Source organism: Diaphorina citri, unplaced genomic scaffold (genome assembly GCF_000475195.1).
Source record: "Diaphorina citri unplaced genomic scaffold, Diaci psyllid genome assembly version 1.1 scaffold1224, whole genome shotgun sequence".
Lineage (NCBI taxonomy): Eukaryota > Metazoa > Arthropoda > Insecta > Hemiptera > Psyllidae > Diaphorina > Diaphorina citri.
In genome coordinates, this window is record NW_007378653.1 from 14,637 (window position 1) to 37,919 (window position 23,283).

The 23,283-nt window shown below is 39.2% G+C and overlaps 2 protein-coding genes across 2 annotated transcripts in view; one reads left to right on the plus strand and one right to left on the minus strand.

Moving 5' to 3' along the window:
• The window catches only part of LOC103514797 (protein yellow), a 39,560-nt gene that overhangs the window by 3,175 nt on the left and 13,102 nt on the right, over nucleotides 1-23,283 (minus strand). The window contains exons 2-4 of the mRNA XM_026827671.1: nucleotides 1,963-2,257; nucleotides 897-935; nucleotides 114-350 (exon numbers count right to left, since the gene is read on the minus strand). Coding sequence (XP_026683472.1) covers nucleotides 114-350; nucleotides 897-935; nucleotides 1,963-2,250 — 564 coding nt within the window. The 5' untranslated portion in view covers nucleotides 2,251-2,257. The remainder of the gene's footprint in view (nucleotides 1-113; nucleotides 351-896; nucleotides 936-1,962; nucleotides 2,258-23,283) is intronic.
• On the plus strand, nucleotides 14,250-17,166 carry LOC113469766. Its single transcript, XM_026827672.1, has 3 exons — nucleotides 14,250-14,441; nucleotides 16,313-16,607; nucleotides 16,833-17,166. Exons 1-3 carry the CDS (start codon nucleotides 14,250-14,252, stop codon nucleotides 16,916-16,918), a joined length of 573 nt encoding a protein of 190 aa, XP_026683473.1. The 3' UTR covers nucleotides 16,919-17,166.

The window sequence follows — 23,283 nt, forward strand, 5'->3', positions numbered from 1 at the left end:
TAGATCGAATGAAACTCAGTCTGGAAAATCCCGTTTTCGACCACTTCAGACTTCATCCCCCCCTTTTATTATTATTATTATTATTATTATTCCTGGCTGTATTATCGACTAACACTGTAAGTTCCGAAATCTGGATCGGGGAACATAGCAGGGTGTGACAATCTCCAGGCTCGATCATTCCTCGAGTCATAAACCAGAATGCCAGGGTTGGTAGAGTCAGACATGTAAGCGAAGATGTTGTCACAGTTACCATAGCCACCAGCCGCATCTTCATTGAGATCATCCAGGATGATGTTTGTTAGAAGGGTGTTAAGACGCAGAACCTCAGGTGGGAATGTGATACTGCGAATCTAGCAACAAATAATAAATCAATTTTATTGATGGTTGACAGAAAAAAATGTGATTTTTCGTAGGTAGTTCTCGGTTTTCGCGAAAACCGCGAACCGCAAAAATACAAACGATTAGTCGATCGTACATGAAATTAAAAGTAGAATAGGTATGCAATAAAAATGGGGCTTCTTATCTACATTAACCTCCTGAGGACCACGTCAAATTTGTGTTTGTAGTCATAGCGGACCAATGTCCACACATGTGGACAATGTGCTACTTTTAGTACTGTCTGACTTACGGTTGAGAAGTTGCGTGTTCGATACTTCCCTGTGTCGACAAATTTCCCTTTTATTCGTGATCCGTTACCAAATAAGCAAGTGAATAGATAATCCCTGAATTCACATTTCATATCACCAGGGAAATCTATGATCGCCTGTTCCTATTGTTGCTTCAGTGTAAATGACTACGCCGCATGCGGCACGGTTGCCTAGAGTCCCCTAGCAACAGGCAACCAGCAACAAGCAATCCGCCGCAGGTCGCTGTTGCCTGTTGCTAGGTTAAGTTGCCCCAGTGTAAAGGTACCTTAAATCCCAGCTAGGATAAGCCTGGTGAGGAAAAAAGAATAAAGCATGCAGGATGATAAGCAAAAAGTATGATAGAGGGAGGAGCTGTAAAAAGGTACCAGGCCAAGTTCCAGTAAGCACGCCTGTGTATCTTTACACGAACCGATTCAGGAGGAGCTGTAACAGTCTTGGGCGAGACGCACACTGGATGAACGAGATTTCATGACACTCCGATGAGACGGATAGAGGAACACAGTGCAGTGCACACTGCACATTGGGTTTCTTGAAACTGGATTTGGTTTTTTGCCTTAGGTACTATCTACATTTTAGCGTTATCCGTAATACATAACTTTCCCATACAGAATCCTGAACTTAAAAATTAGACCTCATTTATGATTCACATCAGACCTGGATTAAGGAATGTTCAAACCGTCCCGCAAACAGGGCGGCACGCTGGGAGGGAGGCTTTGTCAGAAACTTCGCCCTTGATTTTAGGCGCTCCCAGCGCCCTTTGCCACGCTCTGGTGCCCCTATTCAGCTCTCTGGCGTTCTTTGTTACTCCCTGTGTACTTTGCCGCCCCCTTTTTGCCATCTGCTGTCCTTTGAAGCTTCTAAAGTCCTTTTCCACACCATCGCCAAATTTGCCGCCATCTTTTTCACCACCTCCTTCATTTTTTTTTTGTGTTTTTTTTTTTTTTTTTTTTTTTTTTCAAGTTATTGATCCCATTCTCTACTTAGCTACATACCTACATAAAAGATTCCCTCCTCCATCTCCGTCGTGTGTTAGGTCAGCCACTTGATCAGGTAGACCTGATCAAGTGTCAGGTATACCTGATAGTGTGCGTCCTCATCAGGTATCAGGTAGACCTGACATTCGAACCTTTTCAGCCGTACCTGATCAGGTAAACCTGTCAGATCTACCTGATAGTGAGTAGCTGACCTTATGGCACCTCCGGCTATGAAGGTCGGATCACCTCATAGTTACGTAATATCTCCACCTCCACCGAGGTAGAGGTATTGATTTTAAGCTAATTGCTGCTACATTGACTTGAAATAATTTTGTTCTTACTTGCAGGGGTGGAGAAACACTACCGGAAGCATAGTCCCCCTTGTTTCGTGGAATCCAGGCTAGGGTAGCAGGATTTCCTGCCCATAATCTAGGGGTAGTAATGAACACTCGTTCCCAGCCTACTTCAAATCCAGTGGATACGGTGTTTTCTGGATTATAGTCCTTATGCGTAGGAAATCCATAAGGTATCTCGTAACTCAGCAGACTCCATTGGTTGACGATTTCAAGCTCAGCCGAAACGTAGCTTATGGCACTCAGTAAAAAAAACAACAACAATCTGGTTCCCATTGTAACCCTGAAATTAAAATTTATAAATAAATATGTTGTAACTCGACCGTTTTGCATATACATATGTAGGTACATATATAGGTTGGCTGCAGGGCCGGATTACCCATAAGGCAGAATGGCAGACTGCCACGGGCCCCGCGCTTTGAGGACTTACACTAGATTTCTAGGGGGGCGCTGCCCCCCCCCCCCCCTAGAAATTTTCAAAAGTATGCAACCTTGAAGGGGCTACACAAAAAAGTTTAAAAAAATCGCCTGCGGCGCTGAAAAAATTTACCTTTTGGTGAGACTGGATTTCTCAAGATTTTGGACCAAATTTTCAAAAATTTCGCCTGCGGCGCTCTAATTTTTATATGCTCACTTTAGCGTTCAGCTAAATATTAGGATAAGAAAATTATCTAGCAAAATATTTCGCTTGCGGACCTCTATTTTATTTGTTGCTTCACTTTAGCGTTCAGCGAAAATTAGGATAAAGAAAATATCTACGAATTAAGGTACGTCAAAAATTAACTTGTGACAAGCATGAGGCAAAATATCTACCTACTTTTTGGAAAATTTCGCCTGCGGCTGCGAAATTTTAATAGTTCGATCAGCCGAAAACTGGTCCCCGCCCCTTTGAACCTCCCCCCCCGGGGGGGGTTATCCCGGCCCGGGTTGGTTTTTTTTTTTTTTTTTTTTTTTTTTGTTCCACTATAACTCACGATCGCCTACTCCAACTTTGATGAAATTTGATACATGAGTCCCTTGAATCAAGGCACAACGATCCTTGATTTTAAATGCGACTTTGAATTATTTACCAACATATAATTGAAGTTAAAATACGTTGACCATGGTCGGTATTTGGATAGTAGAATATCAGGTAGGTAATATTTTTCAAATCCATCCCCCCCTTTTTTTGTTTATTTAGTCATTAGGGAGCGCGTAGCGCGACCGTATTTTCTCAAAGTGAGAAGCCAATAGGGAGCGCGACCTTATTCTCTCGAAGTGCGAAGCCAACAGGGAGCGCGCAGCGCGACCATATTCTATTAAAGTGCGAAGCCAGTAGGGAGCGCGAGCGTATTCTTTCAAAGTGAGAAGCCAATGAGGAGCGCGTAGCACGACCGTATTGTTTCAAAGTGTGAAGCTAATGGGGAGCGCGTAGCTCGACCGTCTTCTCCCAAAGCGAGAAGCAAATAGGGAGCGCGAGCGCGACCTTATTCTCTTCGACCATATTCTATAGAAGTGCGAAGTCAATAGGGAGCGCGTAGCGCGACCGATTTTTCTAAAAGGTGTAATTCTCTTGAAGTGCGAAGCCAACAGGGAGCGCGCAGCGCGACCATATTCTATCAAAGTGTGAAGCCAATAGGGAGCGCGTAGCGCGAGCGTATTCTTTCAAAGTGAGAAGCCAATGAGGAGCGCGTAGCGCAACCTTATTGTTTCAAAGTGTGAAGCTAATGGTGAGCGCGCAGCGCGACCGTATTCTTTCGAAGTGAGAAGCCAATAGGGAGCGCGGAGCGCGACCTTATTGTCTCGAAGTGCGAAGCCAACAGGGAGCGTACAGCGCGACCATATTCTGTCAAAGTGCGAAGCCAATAGGGAGCGCGTAGCGCGACCGTATTCTTTCAAAGTGAGAAGCCAATGAGGAGCGCGTAACGCGACCGTATTGTTTCAAAGTGTGAAGCTAATGGGAAGCGCGTAGCGCGACCGTATTCTCTCAAAGTGAGAAGCCGATGGGGAGCGCGTAGCGCGACCATATTCTATAGAAGTGCGAAGTCAATAGGGAGCGCGTAGCGCGACCGATTTTTCTAAAAGGTGTAAAGCCAATAGGGAGCGCGCAGTGCAACGGTAGCATTCTTCCTGGTGAGGATTCCTACTGACGGAGAATTTTCTTTTACAAAAAGGTGTAAAGCCAATAGGGAGCGCGCAGTGCAACGGTAGCATTCTTCCTGGTGAGGATTCCTACTGACGGAGAATTTTCTTTTACTAAAATATTCTAAACCGTGGCGAAGCACGGGTCAAAGGGAATATGAATAATTCGTGACCATATTGTAAAGCCTAAATCCAAAGTTTCAGCCATTGGTCCGTGTGTGTGTCTGTCTGTCCTTCTGTCTGTCTGTGTGTCTGTAAAAAAAATATCTCGAGAACGGTAAGAGCTAGAGACTTGAAATTTGGTAGGTAGATGTCAAATGTGACAAGGATGCTACAGGAAACTTTTGGTTAAGATCGGTGCAACGGTTGGCGGCATTTTACCGCTTTTCGGTTGTAATTTAACAATATCTCGGAAACGGTATGAGCTAGAGACTTGAAATTTGGTATGTAGTTCACAAATGTGACAAGGATGGAACACAAAACGTTTAGTTGAGATGGTTGCTGCACTTGGTGGTATTTTGACCGCTTTTGGACAGATTTCGACCGTTTTTTTGTGGTTTTCAGCTATACCGACTAAACGTTTAGAGATATTGTAAAAGCTTGGCTATAAGAACAAGAACACCCAAAATAAGCATCATTCAATAGGATGAGGAAAGTCGTGTGATGTTCAACCGTTGCACCGGTCTTAACCAAAAGTTTCGTGTCACATCCTTGTCATATTTGACAGCTACATACCAAATTTCAAGTCTCTAGCTCTTACCATTCGCGAGATATTTTGTTTAGGTACAGACAGACAGACACACACACGGACCAATGGCTGAAACTTTGGATTTAGGTTTTGGGGACCTCAAAAAATGACCATCGAAAATTTGACCCGATTACATTACTTTCCTTCCTAAAGGATAAGGAAAGTAAAAATTTCTTATCAGTTTGAAAATAGAGGCGGGAAATCATCAAGCATTGATAAGATAGGTATCTACTCTATACGTAGGTTTATGAACAAATAGAAAGGAATAGCCCACCCCTGAAGGGGATTTAGCAATAAAAAATAAGAGAGAAAAAAAATCTGGTGTGAACATCACACGACTTTCCTTATCCTATTGAATGATGCTTATTTGAGTGTTCTTTTACCCTAACTTTTACAATATCTCTAACCGTTTTGTCGCTATAGCTGAAAACCGCCAAAATCGGTCGAAATATGTCCAAAAGCAGTCAAAATACCGCCAAGCGTAGCAACCATCTCAACCAAATGTTTTGTGTTGTATCCTTGTCACATTTATGAACTACATACCAAATTTCAAGTCTCTAGCTTATACCGTTCCCGAGATAGTGTTAAATTACACCGAAAACTGCCAAAAAGCGGTGAAATGCCGCCAACCGTTGCACCGGTCTTAACCAAAAGTTTCGTGTCGCATCCTTGTCACATTTGACAGCTACATACCAAATTTCAAGTCTCTAGCTCTTACCGTTCTCGAGATATTTTTTTACAGACAGACAGACAGCATTTGACAGCTACATACCAAATTTCAAGTCTCTAGCTCTTACCGTTCTCGAGATATTTTGTTTACAGACAGACACACACACGGACCAATGGCTGAAACTTTGGATTTAGGCTCTAGGGACCTCAAAACGTGTTTTTTCATTAAAAACTGACCATCGAAAATTTGACCCGATTACATTACTTTCCTTCCTATAGGAGTATAGGATAATCAACAAGTGCGCTAGAATCACATGCGTATAGTAGGTATACCTACTCGCTGCAGTACTCGCCCCACTATGGCGTGACGTTACGCTAGTCATGCACTGTTGCCACGTCTTTCGCTCGCGTTAAAATGTGCATATCTCGAGAAGTAGGTACATAACGTAACTGAAAAATTTTTGCGGTGTATTTTTTTTACTTTCTATTACTACAGTATAGCGGAGCTATACTAGTAATGAAAGTATTGCAATCGGTCCAAACCACGTCTTTCGCTCGCGTTAAAATGTGCATATCTCGAGAAGTAGGTACATAACGTAACTGAAAAATTTTTGCGGTGTATTTTTTTTAATTTTATCTTCTTCATAAATGGGTAAATATTTGAAAATCATGAGTTGTCAATTATTTAACTGTCATATAGCTGGTCCCAACCAACTTTGGATATTATGTATCACCTCAAGGAAAACCCGGCAATTTAGAAGAAAGAAAAGGCCAAATACACAATTTGTCACTGTTCTCAACTGTCTATTGAAAGCAGAAATGATATCTGTTCAGTTTTAATGTTTCGTTATGGTATAATGGTAATACATAAATTTGAAATTTCCCAGACTTAAAAGAGTTGATAATGTTGATATACCTATTTCATTTCCTTGTATAAGCGGTGTATTTTTTTTAATTTTATCTTCTTCATAAATGGGTAAATATTTGAAAATCATGAGTTGTCAATTATTTAACTGTCATATAGCTGGTCCCAACCAACTTTGGATATTATGTATCACCTCAAGGAAAACCCGGCAATTTAGAAGAAAGAAAAGGCCAAATACACAATTTGTCACTGTTCTCAATTGTCTATTGAAAGCAGAAATGATATCTGTTCAGTTTTAATGTTTCGTTATGGTATAATGGTAATACATAAATTTGAAATTTCCCAGACTTAAAAGAGTTGATAATGTTGATATACCTATTTCATTTCCTTGTATAAGTTGTATACCGTTTGATAAACTGGTAATAATTATGTATTGTGGGTTGGGTAGGGTGTTCTACCCATTATGGAGTAGGGACCCGATAGGTGGCGCCAGTTACCAGAAAAGTCCAGGGGACCAAGGTACAACGGGGGCCAAGGTACGACTAGACACCCTACCTATGTTATTCTTTCAGTAGAACTGCGGCATTCCGCGGGTAATACTTGTAAATCCGCAGAATCCCAAATCCCGCGGGATCCCGCAGGATTCAAAAGCTTGCGAGATTGTTATCCCTACACACGTAACACTGGTCCTAAGGCCTAACCAACTTTTAAAACTATCACTTTATCAGTTAACAAGCGGGGCCCGTCCCTCCGGGAATTTTTCGATCTTGGTTAAGGAAAATCAATATTTATGTACCTACCTACATATTTTATTTAATATTCAGTTTATTATTATTCTTGATTTGATTTTTTGATTTTACTTTTATGTAATGAATTAAAATCAAGACTAGAGCCCGTTCTCCCTTTATTCCCAATATAATGTTCAAGTCACCTATCTATTTATTGGCCTTGCTCGGCGTAGCTTAACATAGATGACGCTAAAACCGGTCTTAAATGATCGACTGAAGTGTTATCTAAAACTTTCTCGCTTTGAGTTCATAGGTCGTCGCGACAAATTTCAAGATCAGAGCTCAATTGTGTGAGAAAATGTGAAAAAAAAATCCCACAATTACTCAATTAACTTTAAGTCACCCATCCATTTATTGGCCTTGCTCGGCGTAGCTTAACATAGATAACGCTAAAACCGGTCTTAAATGATCGACTGAAGTGTTATCTAAAACTTACTCGCTTTGAGTTCATAGGTCGTCGCGACAAATTTCAAGATCAGAGCTCATTATTTTGTGTGAGAAAATGTGAAAAAAAAAAAAAAAATACAATTACCCAATTAACTTTAAGCCACCCACCCATTTATTGGCCTTCCTCGGCGTAGCTTAACATAGGTAACGCTAAAACCGGGCTTAAATGATCGACTGAAGTGTTATCTAAAACTTACTCGCTTTGAGTTCATAGGTCGTCGCGACAAATTTCAAGATCAGAGCTCATTATTTTGTGTGAGAAAATGTGAAAAAAAAAAAAAAAAAAAAAAAAAAAAAAAAAAAAAACCCCAAATTTACAAAAAAAAATCGGTTCAGTGGCTTTTACGGGCCTGTAGAGCAGGTCCAAACGTCAAAGTTCAGGGGATGTTGCGGATATATCGAAACGATTATATATCGATATATTTTTCGTCGATAATATCGGATTATAATATCGATTTATTTTTTTGGACGGATATACGGGACAATTCTCGGCGGATATATCGGTCACCGTCCCAGTTTTATCACCGTGGACGTTTCTCAACTTTCAATACTTCATGGACAATTCCGTGCCAAATTGTTATAAATTTTACACATTTTTTTTTTTTTTTTTTTTTTTTTTTTTTTTGGGCGCTCCGACACTGAAAAACAAGCATGGTCCGCCCTCCGGGAATTTTTAGCCACGTAGTGCTTAGAGAAAAATCAGTGTTCCTATGTACCTACCTCATTTGTTTATATTCAATTTATTATTATTTCTTGATTTGATTTTTTTGGATTTTAGCGTTCATGTTATGATTTAAAATCAAGGACTAGAAGCCCGGTTCTCCCTCTTATTCCCAATATAAGGTTCAAGTCACCATCACATTTATTGGGCCCTTGCTCGCGTAGCTTACACCATAAGTGTGACGCTAAAACCGGTCTCAAATGATCGACTGAAGTGGTTATTTAAAACCTTTCTCGCCTTTGACAAGGTTCAGGTAGGTCGTCGGCGACAAATTTCGAGATTAACAGGCTCCAGTTTGTCGTGAGACAAATGTGAAACAATCCCGCAAAAACCAGTTTTTTTTTTTTTTCTTTTTCGGCTTTCATGGTTTTCTGGGACGCAAAATTTTGCACCCACCATTTTCGTGGATCATGGTAACAAAGACCTATTAATCTCTACGATCCTATAGGTCGAACTAGGTTTGGATTAAGTCCTTCTAATGGCAGACAGGGACTGGGACTGGGACTAAGATGTACAGAATGGACCCAAAACACTAAATGTCGAAAGTAACAATAGATCCGTACCTTATACCTTTTTCATTACTATTTGTAATAATAAAGGAAGTCTTTTTTATTACTATTGTAATAATTAAAGGAAGGACCGACTAAAAATCAACACCACACGACGCCCTTCGTGTTTTTCTTATGCCATTAACATTATTTGTGGATTTCTGTGGTTGGCAGACATTTTGAAATTGAAAGAAATTCGATTAAAAATTTGACTTTTTGAAATTTGTAAGTTTGAACATTTTGCTGTCTACGCATTACAAATTTTACAATTGTCTTTTTTGCTCTTTCCGTTCCTTTACCTTTACCTACCTATTCTATGTTGTTTTCCAACAGAATATATATTGGGTTGCTTTTCCATATTATTGTCTTGACGTTGGTTGAGTGAGGGAAGGCATCCGCAGCCGCACTTCCGTAAAAATAAAACTCGCCAAAACCAAGGTTGGTTTATCCCTGACGAAAAAACACACCAATGTGTAGATAGGTGACCGACCAAAAAACGCCCAAACATGGGAAAAGGCGAAGTACCTAGAATTACCTAGATGATGATTATGTTAATTTACCTATATATTACTTTCATTATTTTATAAAAAGTACCTATATGATGATGATGATGATGATGATTGTTATTTACTATTACTTTCCTTATTTTATAAAATGCGGAGGAAAGTATTGTGATCGACAAATTTTCGACCTTCGTTTTTTGAGAGCGGATGTGGACGTTTTATGGTCCAATTGCCCCAAAAAAAAAGGGTTTCGGCCAAAGGTCCGTTGTGGTGTGTGTGGGGGGTGAGGGTGTGTGTTTGTGTATTTCTTTTTATGTGTATTTTATTTTTATTTTTTGTGATAGTAAGTTAAGTGAGTGATTTTGTTTTATTTTTGTTTTTTATAAATATAAAAATTCCCATTTTACCTGCCTAAATAATTTGTTTATTTCAAGCAACTCTAGGGTCTAAAAGTAGCCTTATTATCGTAAAACGCAGTGTAAATATCTTGTAACCCCCAAAACAAGAAAAATTGTTAAATATATCGATATATCGATATATTTCCCCCGATATATCGATATCGATATATTTGAGGGGCCGATATATCGATTTATCGATATATTTGCAACTCATTTACATCCCTACGTCAAAGAAGCAGAAGAAGCAGCAGCAAAAAATGTGTAAAAATTTGACGTTTTCCAAAGTCAAATATCTCCGGCTTGTCTTAATCGATTTGGATGATTTTTTTTTTTCAACTTCGTCTACTTTCATGCCCCAGCAGCAGCAAAAAATGTGTAAAAATTTGACGTTTTCCAAAGTCAAATATCTCCGGCTTGTCTTAATCGATTTGGATGATTTTTTTTTTCAACTTCGTCTACTTTCATGCCCCAACACACACACACACACACACACACCCACACACACGCAATCCGTTTTCTTCCATCATTTGTAGTTGCCCCTCTACAACTACCTGAAAACGGCTACTTTCCCTGTCACGTATAATATCTCTAGTAGCGCGGTCAAACTTTTTAGACTTAGCGGTGCGGAGCGCTACCGCGCTCCTTAATAACAACTTACCTGAAGACCTTAAAACACTAGAAACTAAACAACTAAAAGAAAAACTACAAACACTAGCACCATATAGTTTCGCAGAGCTAGATGGAATGTGGACGGAGGAAGAATCGGAGCGGATGAACTTGTCATTACTCTAATGAATATCTCACCCTCCTTTTTCGTACTATACACTGCTGCTCTGTTTCTCTCCTCTCCACCACTATTTTCTCCCTTTTGTGGTTAAATCCTCTCTAGGGATGAGCCCTTTTTCTATTGTATGCTTGTACTTTCTAATATTGCAATATGTACTTTTATAGGAACATCTAGTATTCTTAATATTTTAATATTTCAATTTATCTTTTTTTTTACCTGTATTACAACCTAATAATGACTCGTAGATTCGTAGAAGCTCAACCCGTCCTTTGGGGCTGGCCAGCCCCTACACCTAAGCCTCAGTTTGGGCTTTTTGTGTGTGGGGTTAAGCTGGCCTAATAATGACTAGGGCCATGTACTATTTGTATCCTTAAGCCCTGTATAAATACAATTACAATTATTACCTATGCCGATGGATAACAGTAGGGAACACCAAAGTCTAGTCAATAAAATAGCAAGTGTAAGCAGCAAATTTGGACTTGAGAAAACCAAATGCATGGTTACATGGTAATTAGCTAATTTAGGAGAACAACATCCTAGATTTCAACAAAGCCATTATTAACAATCTTGAGAAAACCAAATGCATGGTTACATGGTAATTAGCTAATTTAGGAGAACAACATCCTAGATTTCAACAAAGCCATTATTAACAATTATTATCGTAGGAACAACAATTGGACGAAAATTGAAACATGACATTGTAAATTAGAATCCAAATAACAAAGTCCATACGACCAAGGCTGTATTCTGCAATAACAGACAGAGTTCAAAAATCATTCTAAAGGTGTGTCCACATCCACACGTACCTAGTAGACGGCCGTAGACTATATGTTTGGAAAAACCTTAACGCTCCGCTTGGAAATACATAATATGAACACAATAGACGTAGAGCCTATAATCATTTGCCAGTGTAGGTAAAGTTCCATGTCAAAAAGACAGGATGGCAGGTCACATGAAACAAATATGCCGGTAGTAGTGATTTGACTCATAATCATAATAAATAATAATATGCCTAGTAAACGTGACAGTTTGAGAAGACAATAATAAATTTAAAACTACTTTTGAAACTATATACAATAGGTAGATGTCATGTCGGAAAATGAGATCCAAGTTTCCCACAATCTTGAGTTTATTATTATTTTCGTCTTCTTCTCCTTCTCCTTCTTCTACTTCTACTTGAAAAATTGTTTAACCCTAATTATTGCAAGGTGGACCTCCTCTATCTAATATTAGACTATATTAAGGACTTACGGATGAGTAATCTCGGCAAGGCCTTAATATAATCTAGTCCAATGTCTAATAGATATTAAGGTGGAGAACGGTTGGAGGAACTTTCTTGAATTCTTGACAGTCCATTTTCCCCCTTTTCACTCACATCACCGAATTCCGTCAATGACGACTAAGGATAGCCACTCACTATCAGGTAGTCCTGACACGTAGGTTCACCTGATCATGTCCGCCGGCAGGTCTACCTGTAACCTGATAGTGTGTGTGCTCATTAGGTATCAGGTAGACAGAGATGTGCAAAATGCTTTTGAAAACCAATTTGAAATGTAAAATGCCTCTAGAAAACCAATTTGAAATGCAAAATGTAAAATGCTTTTTAAAAACCAATTTGAAATGTAAAATGCAAAATGTACATTTTGAAAATGGTTTTTTAAATGCTTTTTAACCCTTTCGTGACCAAATTAGAAAGAAAAGACTCACAAACTTAATTTTTGGTGTCAAAGGACTAGGGGTTATGTATTTATCAAATCTGAAATGAAAAATTGAAAAAAGCTTACCGTTTTTGAGATAACGACGTGGGACCTATGTGTCCCATTGGACTTTGGGTAGCATCAGCTGGTGGGACACATATGTCCCAGTGGTCTCCTAGTAACTTAAAAAAAAGGTAAATTAAACAATAAACTTAGTTCTCGCTGGAGTTTTTTGGCCATGGAGAGCATCCTATATACAATATTAGACCCATTATTGGTTTTATACATTTAGGGTCAGTTGAAGAGCGTCCATATACATTGTATATTCTCAGAATCTTAGGATTTACTGATATGACAACAACTTTACAAGCCATGGAATGGAACTAGTGTGCTGTTATGAAAGTAAACAAAAAAATCTAGTGTGAACATCACACGGGATTCCTTATCCTATTAAATGATGCTTATTTGAGTGTTCTTTTACCCTAACTTTTACAATATCTCTAACCGTTTAGTCGGTATAGCTGAAAACCGCCAAAAAACGGTCGCAATCTGTCCAAAAGCGGTCAAAATAGCACCAACCGCAGCACCTATCTCAACCAAACGTTTTGTGTTGCATCCTCGTCACATTTGTGAACTACATACCAAATTTCAAGTCAATACCGTTCCCGAGATATTGTTAAAATACACCGAAAACCGCCAAAAAGCGGTAAAATGCCGCCAAGCGTTGCACCGGTATTAACCAAAAGTTTCGTGTCGCATCCTTGTCACATTTGACAGCTACATATCAAATTTCAAGTCTCTATCTCTTACTGTTCTCGAGATAGATCATGATAACTAATCAATATCAATCACAGGAAATTATAATTTCAAAAAAAAGTACATCCGTTGGACCAGCGGGACACAGTCTCCATGAAATTCCCTGACTTTTCCCGGTTTTCCAGTCTGGTAGACACCCTGGCAGAAAGTAAAAAAGTTAACCAGTTTTTCCATTGTCTATAGAGGATTTTTCACTATAAAAAATATTATATGAGACTTCTACCCTCAAAAACCACGAATAAACTACCATTTGGGAGAATTTAAAAATCTAGTGATTTCTTTTCCTTGAATCTAGTGATTTTTAAAAATTTGGAGTGGAGACCCTGTTTTCTACTGGGAGTTTAGGGCCAAGATTTTTTTTCAAAAAAGCATTTTAAAAAAAAGCATTTTGGCTCAAATGTAAAATGGGTCAAAAAAAGCATTTAAAATGTAAAATGCAAAATGCTTTTCCAAAACCAATTTGAAATGTAAAATGTAAATGTACATTTTGCATTTTCCATTTTGCATTTTGCGGTTCGCACATCTCTGCAGGTAGACCTGATAGGCGGACCTGATCAGGTGTACCTGTCAGGTCTATTCTAACTGATAGTGAGTGGCTGGCCTAACGGTGATGTCTTGTTAATCCTTCATCGCGTCTCTATCCCATTCCTTTCTAGCTTTCTGTTCCTTTTCCTTCCTTATGAATTCTCCTCTCTCTATTTTCGATCTTTCTTGATAATTTATACAACCTTTTCTTTTCTGACTGTCAGAGTATGTCAGAGTCTTGATTTCGGCCAGTGATGATGTGGGAGTCTGGTGAATTATAATTTTATAATTCAGTCTTCTACTAAATTTTAACACGAAATGTTCTCTTTCATATTTTCCTTAAACTAAAACATGGTGTCAGGTGTGCTAACTTTGCATTTTTTTGTCTGTTTGAGATATCTGTGATTAAGATTCCTTTGTGGAGGATTAGTATAACAATGACAGACATGGATCATCAACAACTGATGGATTTGATTGCGAGAGAAGTTGATCGACGTACTTCTCAGTTGATGAATAAGAATATCAGACTGCAACAACAGTGTGAAACTGAGAAGGTGTTGAAAAAAAATCGTCAATATTCCGTGTCCTAGTCCTTTGGATCTCAGTGGCAATGTGAGGGACAATATACAATTCTTCACACGGATGTGGAAGGAGTACTTAGTTGCCAGTGGGACGGAGGAAGAACCAGAGAAGAAGAAAGTGGCATTACTGATGAATGTCATTGGATGTGAAGCAGCGAAGATCGTGTTCAAGATAGTCAACATAGAAGAAGAGAAAATCACAGCAGATAAAGTGTTAGAAGCGTTGAAAAAGAAGATGAGTCCTGAAATCAATGTAAGATATGAGAGGTTCGTCTTCAATTCAATGAAACAGGAAGAGGAAGAAGATCGTAAAAGTTAGGGTAAAAGAACACTCAAATAAGCATCATTCAATAGGATAAGGAAAGTCGTGTGATGTTCACACCAGATTTTTAATTGTGTGAAGCATAATATTTAAATGCTTATCGCAAATTTCGTTCCCAGATTATTACACCTAGATAAATTTTATGACTTGATTTGGACACGAACCACCAACCTCGAGATCCAAAGTCCAACGCGTTAACAACTGCACCACTGAGGTTGGTAATTGGTTAGTTTGATTAGTATTAGTACTATTAGTGCTTTATCTAGAATTCTAGACTGTCGCATTAGGAGATGCAGTCCCTTTATCTCAGTCACGGCATACGCTCCCGTAGGCGATGACGTCATAATTCATGACTCCCGCTTCGTTTGTTTGTGCGCAAGCGTTTCTGCGCATTTTTCAAAGTTGAAATGAACGAATCTTGCTTGTTTCTTTAGCTAGAGAGTTGGTAGGTACTTACAGTAAAAAATTCCCCAACACTTTTTCCACCTTTCTATCGAATTTAAATATCCAAAGCCAAACTTAACTTTTAAACCTTTATCAAAAACATTTACTTGGGACCTACAAAATCACCGTAATCACTCAAAAGGCGACGTTGCCAAAACTCCTACTTATAGGTTTGTATGTATGTGCTGCCAGCGATCTATATGTATAGTATTGGTAGGAGGAATTTTTATTACTTTCCTTATCCTATAGGAAGGAAAGTAATGTAATCGGGTCAAATTTTCGATGGTCAGATTTTAGTGCCAAAACACGTTTTGAGGTCCCCAGAGCCTAAATCCAAAGTTTCAGCCATTGGTCCGTGTGTGTGTCTGTCTGTCTGTCCGTCTGTCTGTCCGTCTGTAAACAAAATATCTCGAGAACGGTAAGAGCTAGAGACTTGAAATTTGGTATGTAGCTGTCAAATGTGACAAGGATGCGACACGAAACTTTTGGTTAAGACCGGTGCAACGGTTGGCAGCATTTTACCGCTTTTTGGCGGTTTTCGGTGCAATTTAACAATATCTCGGGAACGGTATAAGCTAGAAATTTGGTATGTAGTTCATAAATGTGACAAGGATGCAACACAAAACGTTTGGTGAAAATAGGTGCTGCGGTTGGCGGTATTTTGACCGCTTTTTGGCGGGTTTCGACCGCTTTTTGGCGGTTTTCAGCTATATCGACTAAACGGTTAGAGATATTGTAAATGTTACAACAGAACACCCAAATAAGCACCATTCAATAGGATAAGGAAAGTCGTGTGATGTTCACACCAGATTTTTTCTTTTTGGGAATCGAACTGGGTACCTTGTGAATCGTACAAGCATTGGTCAGGAACTGAGGACCAACCGTGGTTATAACGACTTGTACAAACAAATTAGTATTAATTTATTTTGTTTCGTCCCATAGTTTAACCTTCTCGACCCCACGATAATCAGGCTACGCGATTGTTACTCTTGGAAAAAAGACGTTGAAGAGGGCCTGTCCTACTACTCATACTATCGCCGGCACCGTATGTGTGAAGTTATGAAGCATCAGAAAGAATGGGATAGATTTTGCCTGCTCGAATAGGGCTGAAGAAAATTGTCTTTTTAGCCCTAAGAGGAAAAAGTCCTTAGACTGATTTATTCGCTAGTATCCTTTAGGACGAAAAAAAAAAAAAAAAAAAAAATGTCAGAACACTGTAATTTTACTCCCTTGGAAGCTGTCCTGAAAAGGACGCTGGTTCAAAATACGTGCTATGTTCGCTAGTAAAGTCCATCGCCATCCAATTGGACTCGTACACAAAAAGCCCACTCTGAGGCTAAAGGCGTGTCCAAACATAGTCGACCGCCCTGAAATGTCCAGCCAAGAATAAAACTTGTTTCAAGTGTAACAAGAAAGGCCATTTTTCTCATGTTTGTCATGGTGAAGCGGTCCTGAAAGAAGTTACTCGTGCCAGCGCCATTGAAAATGACACTGATGTACTGAAAATTGAGAAATCTGGAACAAACGGGGTTTACTCAAACCTGAACTTTGTACTTGGCAACAGTAAGGTAGAATCAGTGAGATGTCAGCTAGATACAGGCGCTAGCTGTAATGTCATTGGTCACAATCAATTGAAACGAATTCTGGGCAAAGGTGAGTGTGCATTACTAGATAACACCAGTGTGAAATTAAGAGCGTTTGGGGGAGCACCCATAGCAGTGCTGGGGGCATTTACGCTCAAAGTGGGAAGATACAAGAGCTTGTATAATATCTCGTATCTCGTTCATAGTGATGGTAGACAAGGATCATTGTCCACTTTTATCAGCTGAAACATGTTGAAACATTGAAATTAATTAAATATTGTAACGAAATTAACAGTGAATTTCAGTTGGAGAAACAACACGTTCATTCCGATCCAATCATTAACGAATTTATGGATGTATTTGACGGCATTGGCAGAATGAAAGGAGATGTTGACATAGAAATTATAAATGGGAGAACACCAGTCAGACAGCCACCGAGAAGAATACCGATATCCATGCGAGAGGACCTGAAGAAAGAACTCGAGGACATGGAAAGAATGGGTATTATAAAGAAAGAGACAGAATACACTGACTGGGTAAGTAACCTCACCATAGTCAGAAAAGATAATAAACAATAGATCAGTTGCGCTTACTTGGGTGATGTTTCAAAGTCATAGAGCAGGAAAAATGAGGACCAACGGAATTTTTCTTTTTCTTCTACGGCTTCTAGATACCGAGATAAATCGATTTAAAAAATACAGGTAAATCGTGAAGTTTGAACGTCACAGGCAGTACGATCCCGTAGTGCGATGGACGTTCCAAATTACGATGACTCCCGCTTAGTTGATTTGAATACACAAAGCGTTTCACAGCGCCAGGTTTGGAAAATATCTTCTTCTTTAGCTAGAGAGTTGGTAGGTATACAGCAAAAAATATCCCCACACTTATCACCTTTCTATCGCAATTTAAATATCCGAAATCCAAACTTAACTTTTAAACCTTTATTCATATACATATTAAAGTAGTACCTTTTTATTACTATTGTAATAATAAAGGAAGGACGGACTAAAAAGAGAAAGGTTTGTCCCATATTATTATTTGAAAGTAGAATCTGGAACAAGATCGTTGTGGGAGGTAGGTAAATATAACTTTTTTTTTTTTAAGCAAAATTTTCTTTTGGACTAAATCCAGGGTTTTCCCGGATTTTTTCCATTCTTAATGAAAACGAAATAATAAAAGCTGTTCTCAGGTGAACAATTTTCTCGGTTCTTTTTTACTTTCCTTATCCTATAGGAAGGAAAGTAATGTAATCGGGTCAAATTTTCGATGGTCAGTTTTTAGTGTCGAAACACGTTTTGAGGTCCCTAGAGCCTAAATGCAAAGTTTCAGCCATTGGTCCGTGTGTGTGTGTCTGTGTGTCTGTCTGTAAACAAAATATCTCGAGAATGGTAAGAGCTAGAGACTTGAAATTTGGTATGTAGCTGTCAAATGTGACAAGGATGCGACACGAAACTTTTGGTTAAGACCGGTGCTACGGTTGGCGGCATTTTACCGCTTTTTGGCGGTTTTTGGTGTAATTTAACAATATCTCGGGAACGGTATGAGCTAGAGACTTGAAATTTGGTATGTAGTTCACAAGTGTGACAAGGATGCAACACAAAACGTTTGGTTGCGATGGTTGCTGCGCTTGGCGGTATTTTGACCGCTTTTGACAGATTTCGACCGTTTTTTGGCGGTTTTCAGCTATAGCGACAAAACGGTTAGAGATATTGTAAAAGTTAGGGTAAAAGAACACTCAAATAAGCATCATTCAATAGGATAAGGAAAGTCGTGTGATGTTCACACCAGATTTTTAATTGTGTGAAGCATAATATTTAAATGCTTATCGCAAAATTCGTTCCCAGATTATTACACCTAGATAAATTTTATGACTTGATTTGGACACGAACCACCAACCTCGAGATCCAAAGTCCAACGCGTTAACAACTGCACCACTGAGGTTGGTAATTGGTTAGTTTGATTAGTATTAGTACTATTAGTGCTTTATCTAGAATTCTAGACTGTCGCATTAGGAGATGCAGTCCCTTTATCTCAACAGTTTAATATCTAATGCACTGTACTGTAATAATGCCGTACCAGGAGAGGTGTGAAAAGCTTTGTCATAAAAAAAAATCAATACGTATTGGTACGAGTAGGTATATTTTACATAAAACGTAAAAGTTTTAAGCAGAGCTCCCATTCATATTCCGTGTTGAAGGCTATTGATAAATACATACATACCTACATACTCGTATATATAAAAATCATATAATAATATGTATGTAAAAATAAGTCTCAGTATCGCGCGGACTCAAAAGTCCTTTTACCAGGCTCGAGTGGTACTCTTACATCAATCTGGTTCTTCGCAACACACGTACCTACAGCTTTAAATGGACCAGATTTACAAAGTGTTGGGTAAGTAGGCATTGTCAATGTCTAGTCTTTGATACCAGACTCGTGCAGTCATCATGAAGAGATAGATAACATACACAAATAAATTGAAACCACAAGTTCTCATGGAACTGAGTTAATTATTTTTTTCTTACCTAACCTCCCTAGTGCCAGTGCTACTTCAGACAAACTTTCTGAGATTCTTGTCGTGTTGGTTGACTGTACTACTAGTAGGTAGGTACTAGGTAATAATAGATATCAAGGACGACCGGCGACCCCTGCTCTTTGTCTAACACCCCTAAGCTATTGTTGTTAATTATTTATTTATTGGAGCAAAGTAAAAGTTGTTTGAAACTTAATAATACCAACTTTTTCTCTCTCCGACTATGTTCAATGTCAAAGTTATGTATGTATGATCTATTCTGCAATACCAACATAGTGCGGTTTCGATTACTAGTAGGTATCTGGTATACGTGTAGTTTGGTAGAGCAAAGAAAATTCCAAGCATACTTGCCCCTCCTATACCTAACGCCTAGGTACTAGTGTTTTTAGGAGATAATAAAACTATTTAATATTTTATCCTTATTAGGTCTTACTACCATGTGTTCCGCGAGAAGCCAGGAGGCCCCGGCTAAACCGAGGATTTCCCGGTAAAAAAGATGCCGACGTGTGTACAAAAAAGAGCCACTCGAAACTCGAAATATCTAGACTGGTTTCGAATTTCGAAAAACGCTCAAACTCGTGTCTCATTATTCATTACTCATTAGTCATTGCACTCATTACTTATTTCATTAGTCATTGCATTGGAGTCATTGGTAATGAACTAATGACTAATGAGTAATGAGACACGTGTTTCAGCTTTTTTCGAAATTCAAATTTGTCACATTTTATTAAACAGTAAACCATTAACCAGAGTTCGGTTTAGTCAAGGTCACTCTCCCCTCACATGGAAGTGTGTTTATGATGTGAGGGGATTTGTCGACGGGGAGGTAGTTTTCAGTAGGTAGATATTAAACAACAAAATCTTGCCTGTGGTGCAGTTACTGACACGGCATAAAGCTGTGCCCTCCCCCAGGCACGGCACAGTACCTTGTAGATATTAAACAACAAAATCTTACCTGTGCTGCAGTTACTGACACGGCATAAAGCCGTGCCCTCCCCCAGGCACGGCACAGTACCTTGCCCCCTCGTAAAAAAAATGGGGGGGGCGGGTCGATGTATCCGCCCATGAGTGTGTAGACTAGACTATTATTATAAATTCTTTTAACGTTATTCCTACTCTTTAGTATGTACATATTATGTATGTAACATATTTAACCAACTATGACGAACAGTAGACATAACTGGTTTTATTTCTTTAGGCTTAGGGAGAGGGGGACTTACTGCGGCAGACAGCACTACTCAAACAGCAAAGTCATACCTACATATTACATATACAATATGTATGTCGATAAGTACCTAGGTACAGCCTTTTAATCAAGTTAGGGCGCGGCGTGGTCGTTTGGTCGAATTAGTGTCTAAGTATAGCTACGACCTTGTTAAAGTACATAGTAACAGTTTTAATTGGCAATTCTATTACTATATTAGCATCGTATTACCTACCATCCTGCCTCGGTGGTGTAGTGGTCAACACGCTCGCCTGGTAAACAGGAGGGCGTGGGTTCAATCCCAGCCGAGGTATGGAATTTTATCCTCAATATATAATTTGAGAATTGGACCACAATAATAGCAGTAGCCTACTGCTGGGGTAAAGGGATTATTATTATTACCTACATGCTGATATTTAGATATAAGAATTATTGATCTTTACCTACTTATGGTAAGTCTGGATGGTACGATGAAAATACACCAAAGTACCTTCTAGGATTTAGTTTAAGTATGTACTATGTAGGTACTGGTAGGTACCTTATACAAAGTGACTAGAGTATTTTCGATGCCGCACATAAAAAGAGACCTTGTGTTATTTGGACAATATAGGTACCCCGAGGTCGCACTGACTGACTGACTGACTGACTGACTGACTGACTGACTGACTGACTGACTGACTGACTGACTGACTGACTGACTGACTGACTGACTGACTGACTGACTGACTGACTGACTGACTGACTGACTGACTGACTGACTGACTGACTGACTGACTGACTGACTGACTGACTGACTGACTGACTGACTGACTGACTGACTGACTGACTGACTGACTGACTGACTGACTGACTGACTGACTGACTGACTGACTGACTGACTGACTGACTGACTGACTGACTGACTGACTGACTGACTGACTGACTGACTGACTGACTGACTGACTGACTGACTGACTGACTGACTGACTGACTGACTCACTCACTCACTCACTCACTTACTCATACTAATTCTAACCCACTTCTAGATGAGCTAGGAAGATGCGGTTTTCACTATTGGATTCCTTATTTTTTGTACATAGGTACTGAAATCGGAAAATCCCGAAATTCCAAAAGTTTCGTGTCGCATCCTTGTCACATTTGACAGCTACCTACATACCAAATTTCAAGTCTCTATAGCTCTTACCGTTCTCGAGATATTTTGTGATCGTGGTTAAAGAATACCTATGTACCTACCTAATTTGTTTAATATTCAGTTTATTATCATTCTTGATTTGATTTTTTGATTTTACTTTCATGTAATGATTTAAAATCAAGACTAGAGCCCGTTCTCCCTTTATTCCCAATATAAGGCTCAAGTCACCCATCCATTTATTGGCCTTGCTCGGCGTAGCTTAACATAGGTGACGCTAAAACCGGTCTTAAAATAACGACTGAAGTGTTATCTAAAACTTTCTCGCTTTGAGTTCATAGGTCGTCGCGACAAATTTCAAGATCAGACCTCATTTGTGTGAGAAAATGTGAAAAAAAAAAACCCAAAAACCAGTTTTTTTGGATTTTTGGTTTTCTGGACAAAATTTGCACCACCATTTTCGTGTTCCTGGTAAAAAGACCTTTAATTTGATATATATACGCAACCCCGCGTAGCGAACACGCGAAGCCCCCGGGGGGTGGAGGGGGGCGAAGCCCCCCTCCCGAGCACGAAGTGCGAGTCCTAAATATATGCAGCCCCCTGTGTAACTGACTGACTGACTCACTCACTCACTCACTCATACTAATTCTAACCCACTTCTAGATGAGCTAGGAAGATGCGGTTTTCACTATTGGATTCCTTATTTTTTGTACATAGGTACTGGGAAAAATCGGAAACTCCCGAAAATCCAAACCGTTCCCGAGATATTGACGTTCTTTAGTTCCCCATAAGAAATACACGGGTAACACACTTTGAGGCCAGCAAAACTTTTCCTCCGTTTAATATTGAAGCGAATACAATAGTCCGTCCCTTATACCTTTTTATTACTATTGTAATAATAAAGGAAGGACGGACTGGCGACGTTGCCAAAACTCCTACTTATAGGTTTGTATGTATGTGCTGCCAGCGATCTATATGTATAGTATTGGTAGGAGGAATTTTTATTACTTTCCTCGTAGTGATTAGAGAAAATCAGTACCTATGTACCTACCTCATTTGTTTAATATTCAATTTATTATTATTCTTGATTTGATTTTTTGATTTTACGTTCATGTAATGATTTAAAATCAAGACTAGAGCCCGTTCTCCCTTTATTCCCAATATAAGGTTCAAGTTACCCATCCATTTATTGGCCTTGCTCGGCGTAGCTTAACATAGGTGACGCTAAAACCGGTCTCAAATGATCGACTGAAGTGTTATTTAAAACTTTCTCGCTTTGAGTTCATAGGTCGTCGCGACAAATTTCGAGATCACAGCTCATTTGTGTGAGAAAATGTGAAAAAAATCCCCCAAAAACCAGTTTAGGTCGTCGCGACAAATTTCGAGATCACAGCTCATTTGTGTGAGAAAATGTGAAAAAAATCCCCCAAAAACCAGTTTTTTTGGTTTTTTGGCTTTATGGTTTTCTGGACAAAATTTGCACCACCATTTTCGTGATCCTGGTAAAAAGACCTTTAATTTGATATATAGGTCGACTAGGTTTGGATAAGTCCTTCTATGGGGACAGACAGACTGACTGACTGACAGACTGACAGACAGACCGACACCGAAGCGAATACAATAGTCCGTCCCTTATACCTTTTTTAGTCCGTCCTCCCTTTATTATTACAATAGTAATAAAAAGGTATAAGGGACGGACTATTGTATTCGCTTCGGTGTCTGTCTGTCTGTCAGTCTGTCCGTCAGTCAGTCAGTCTGTCCCCATAGAAGGACTTATCCAAACCTGGTCGACCTATATATCAAATTAAAGGTCTTTTTACCAGGATCACGAAAATGGTGGTGCAAATTTTGTCCAGAAAACCATAAAACCAAAAAAACTG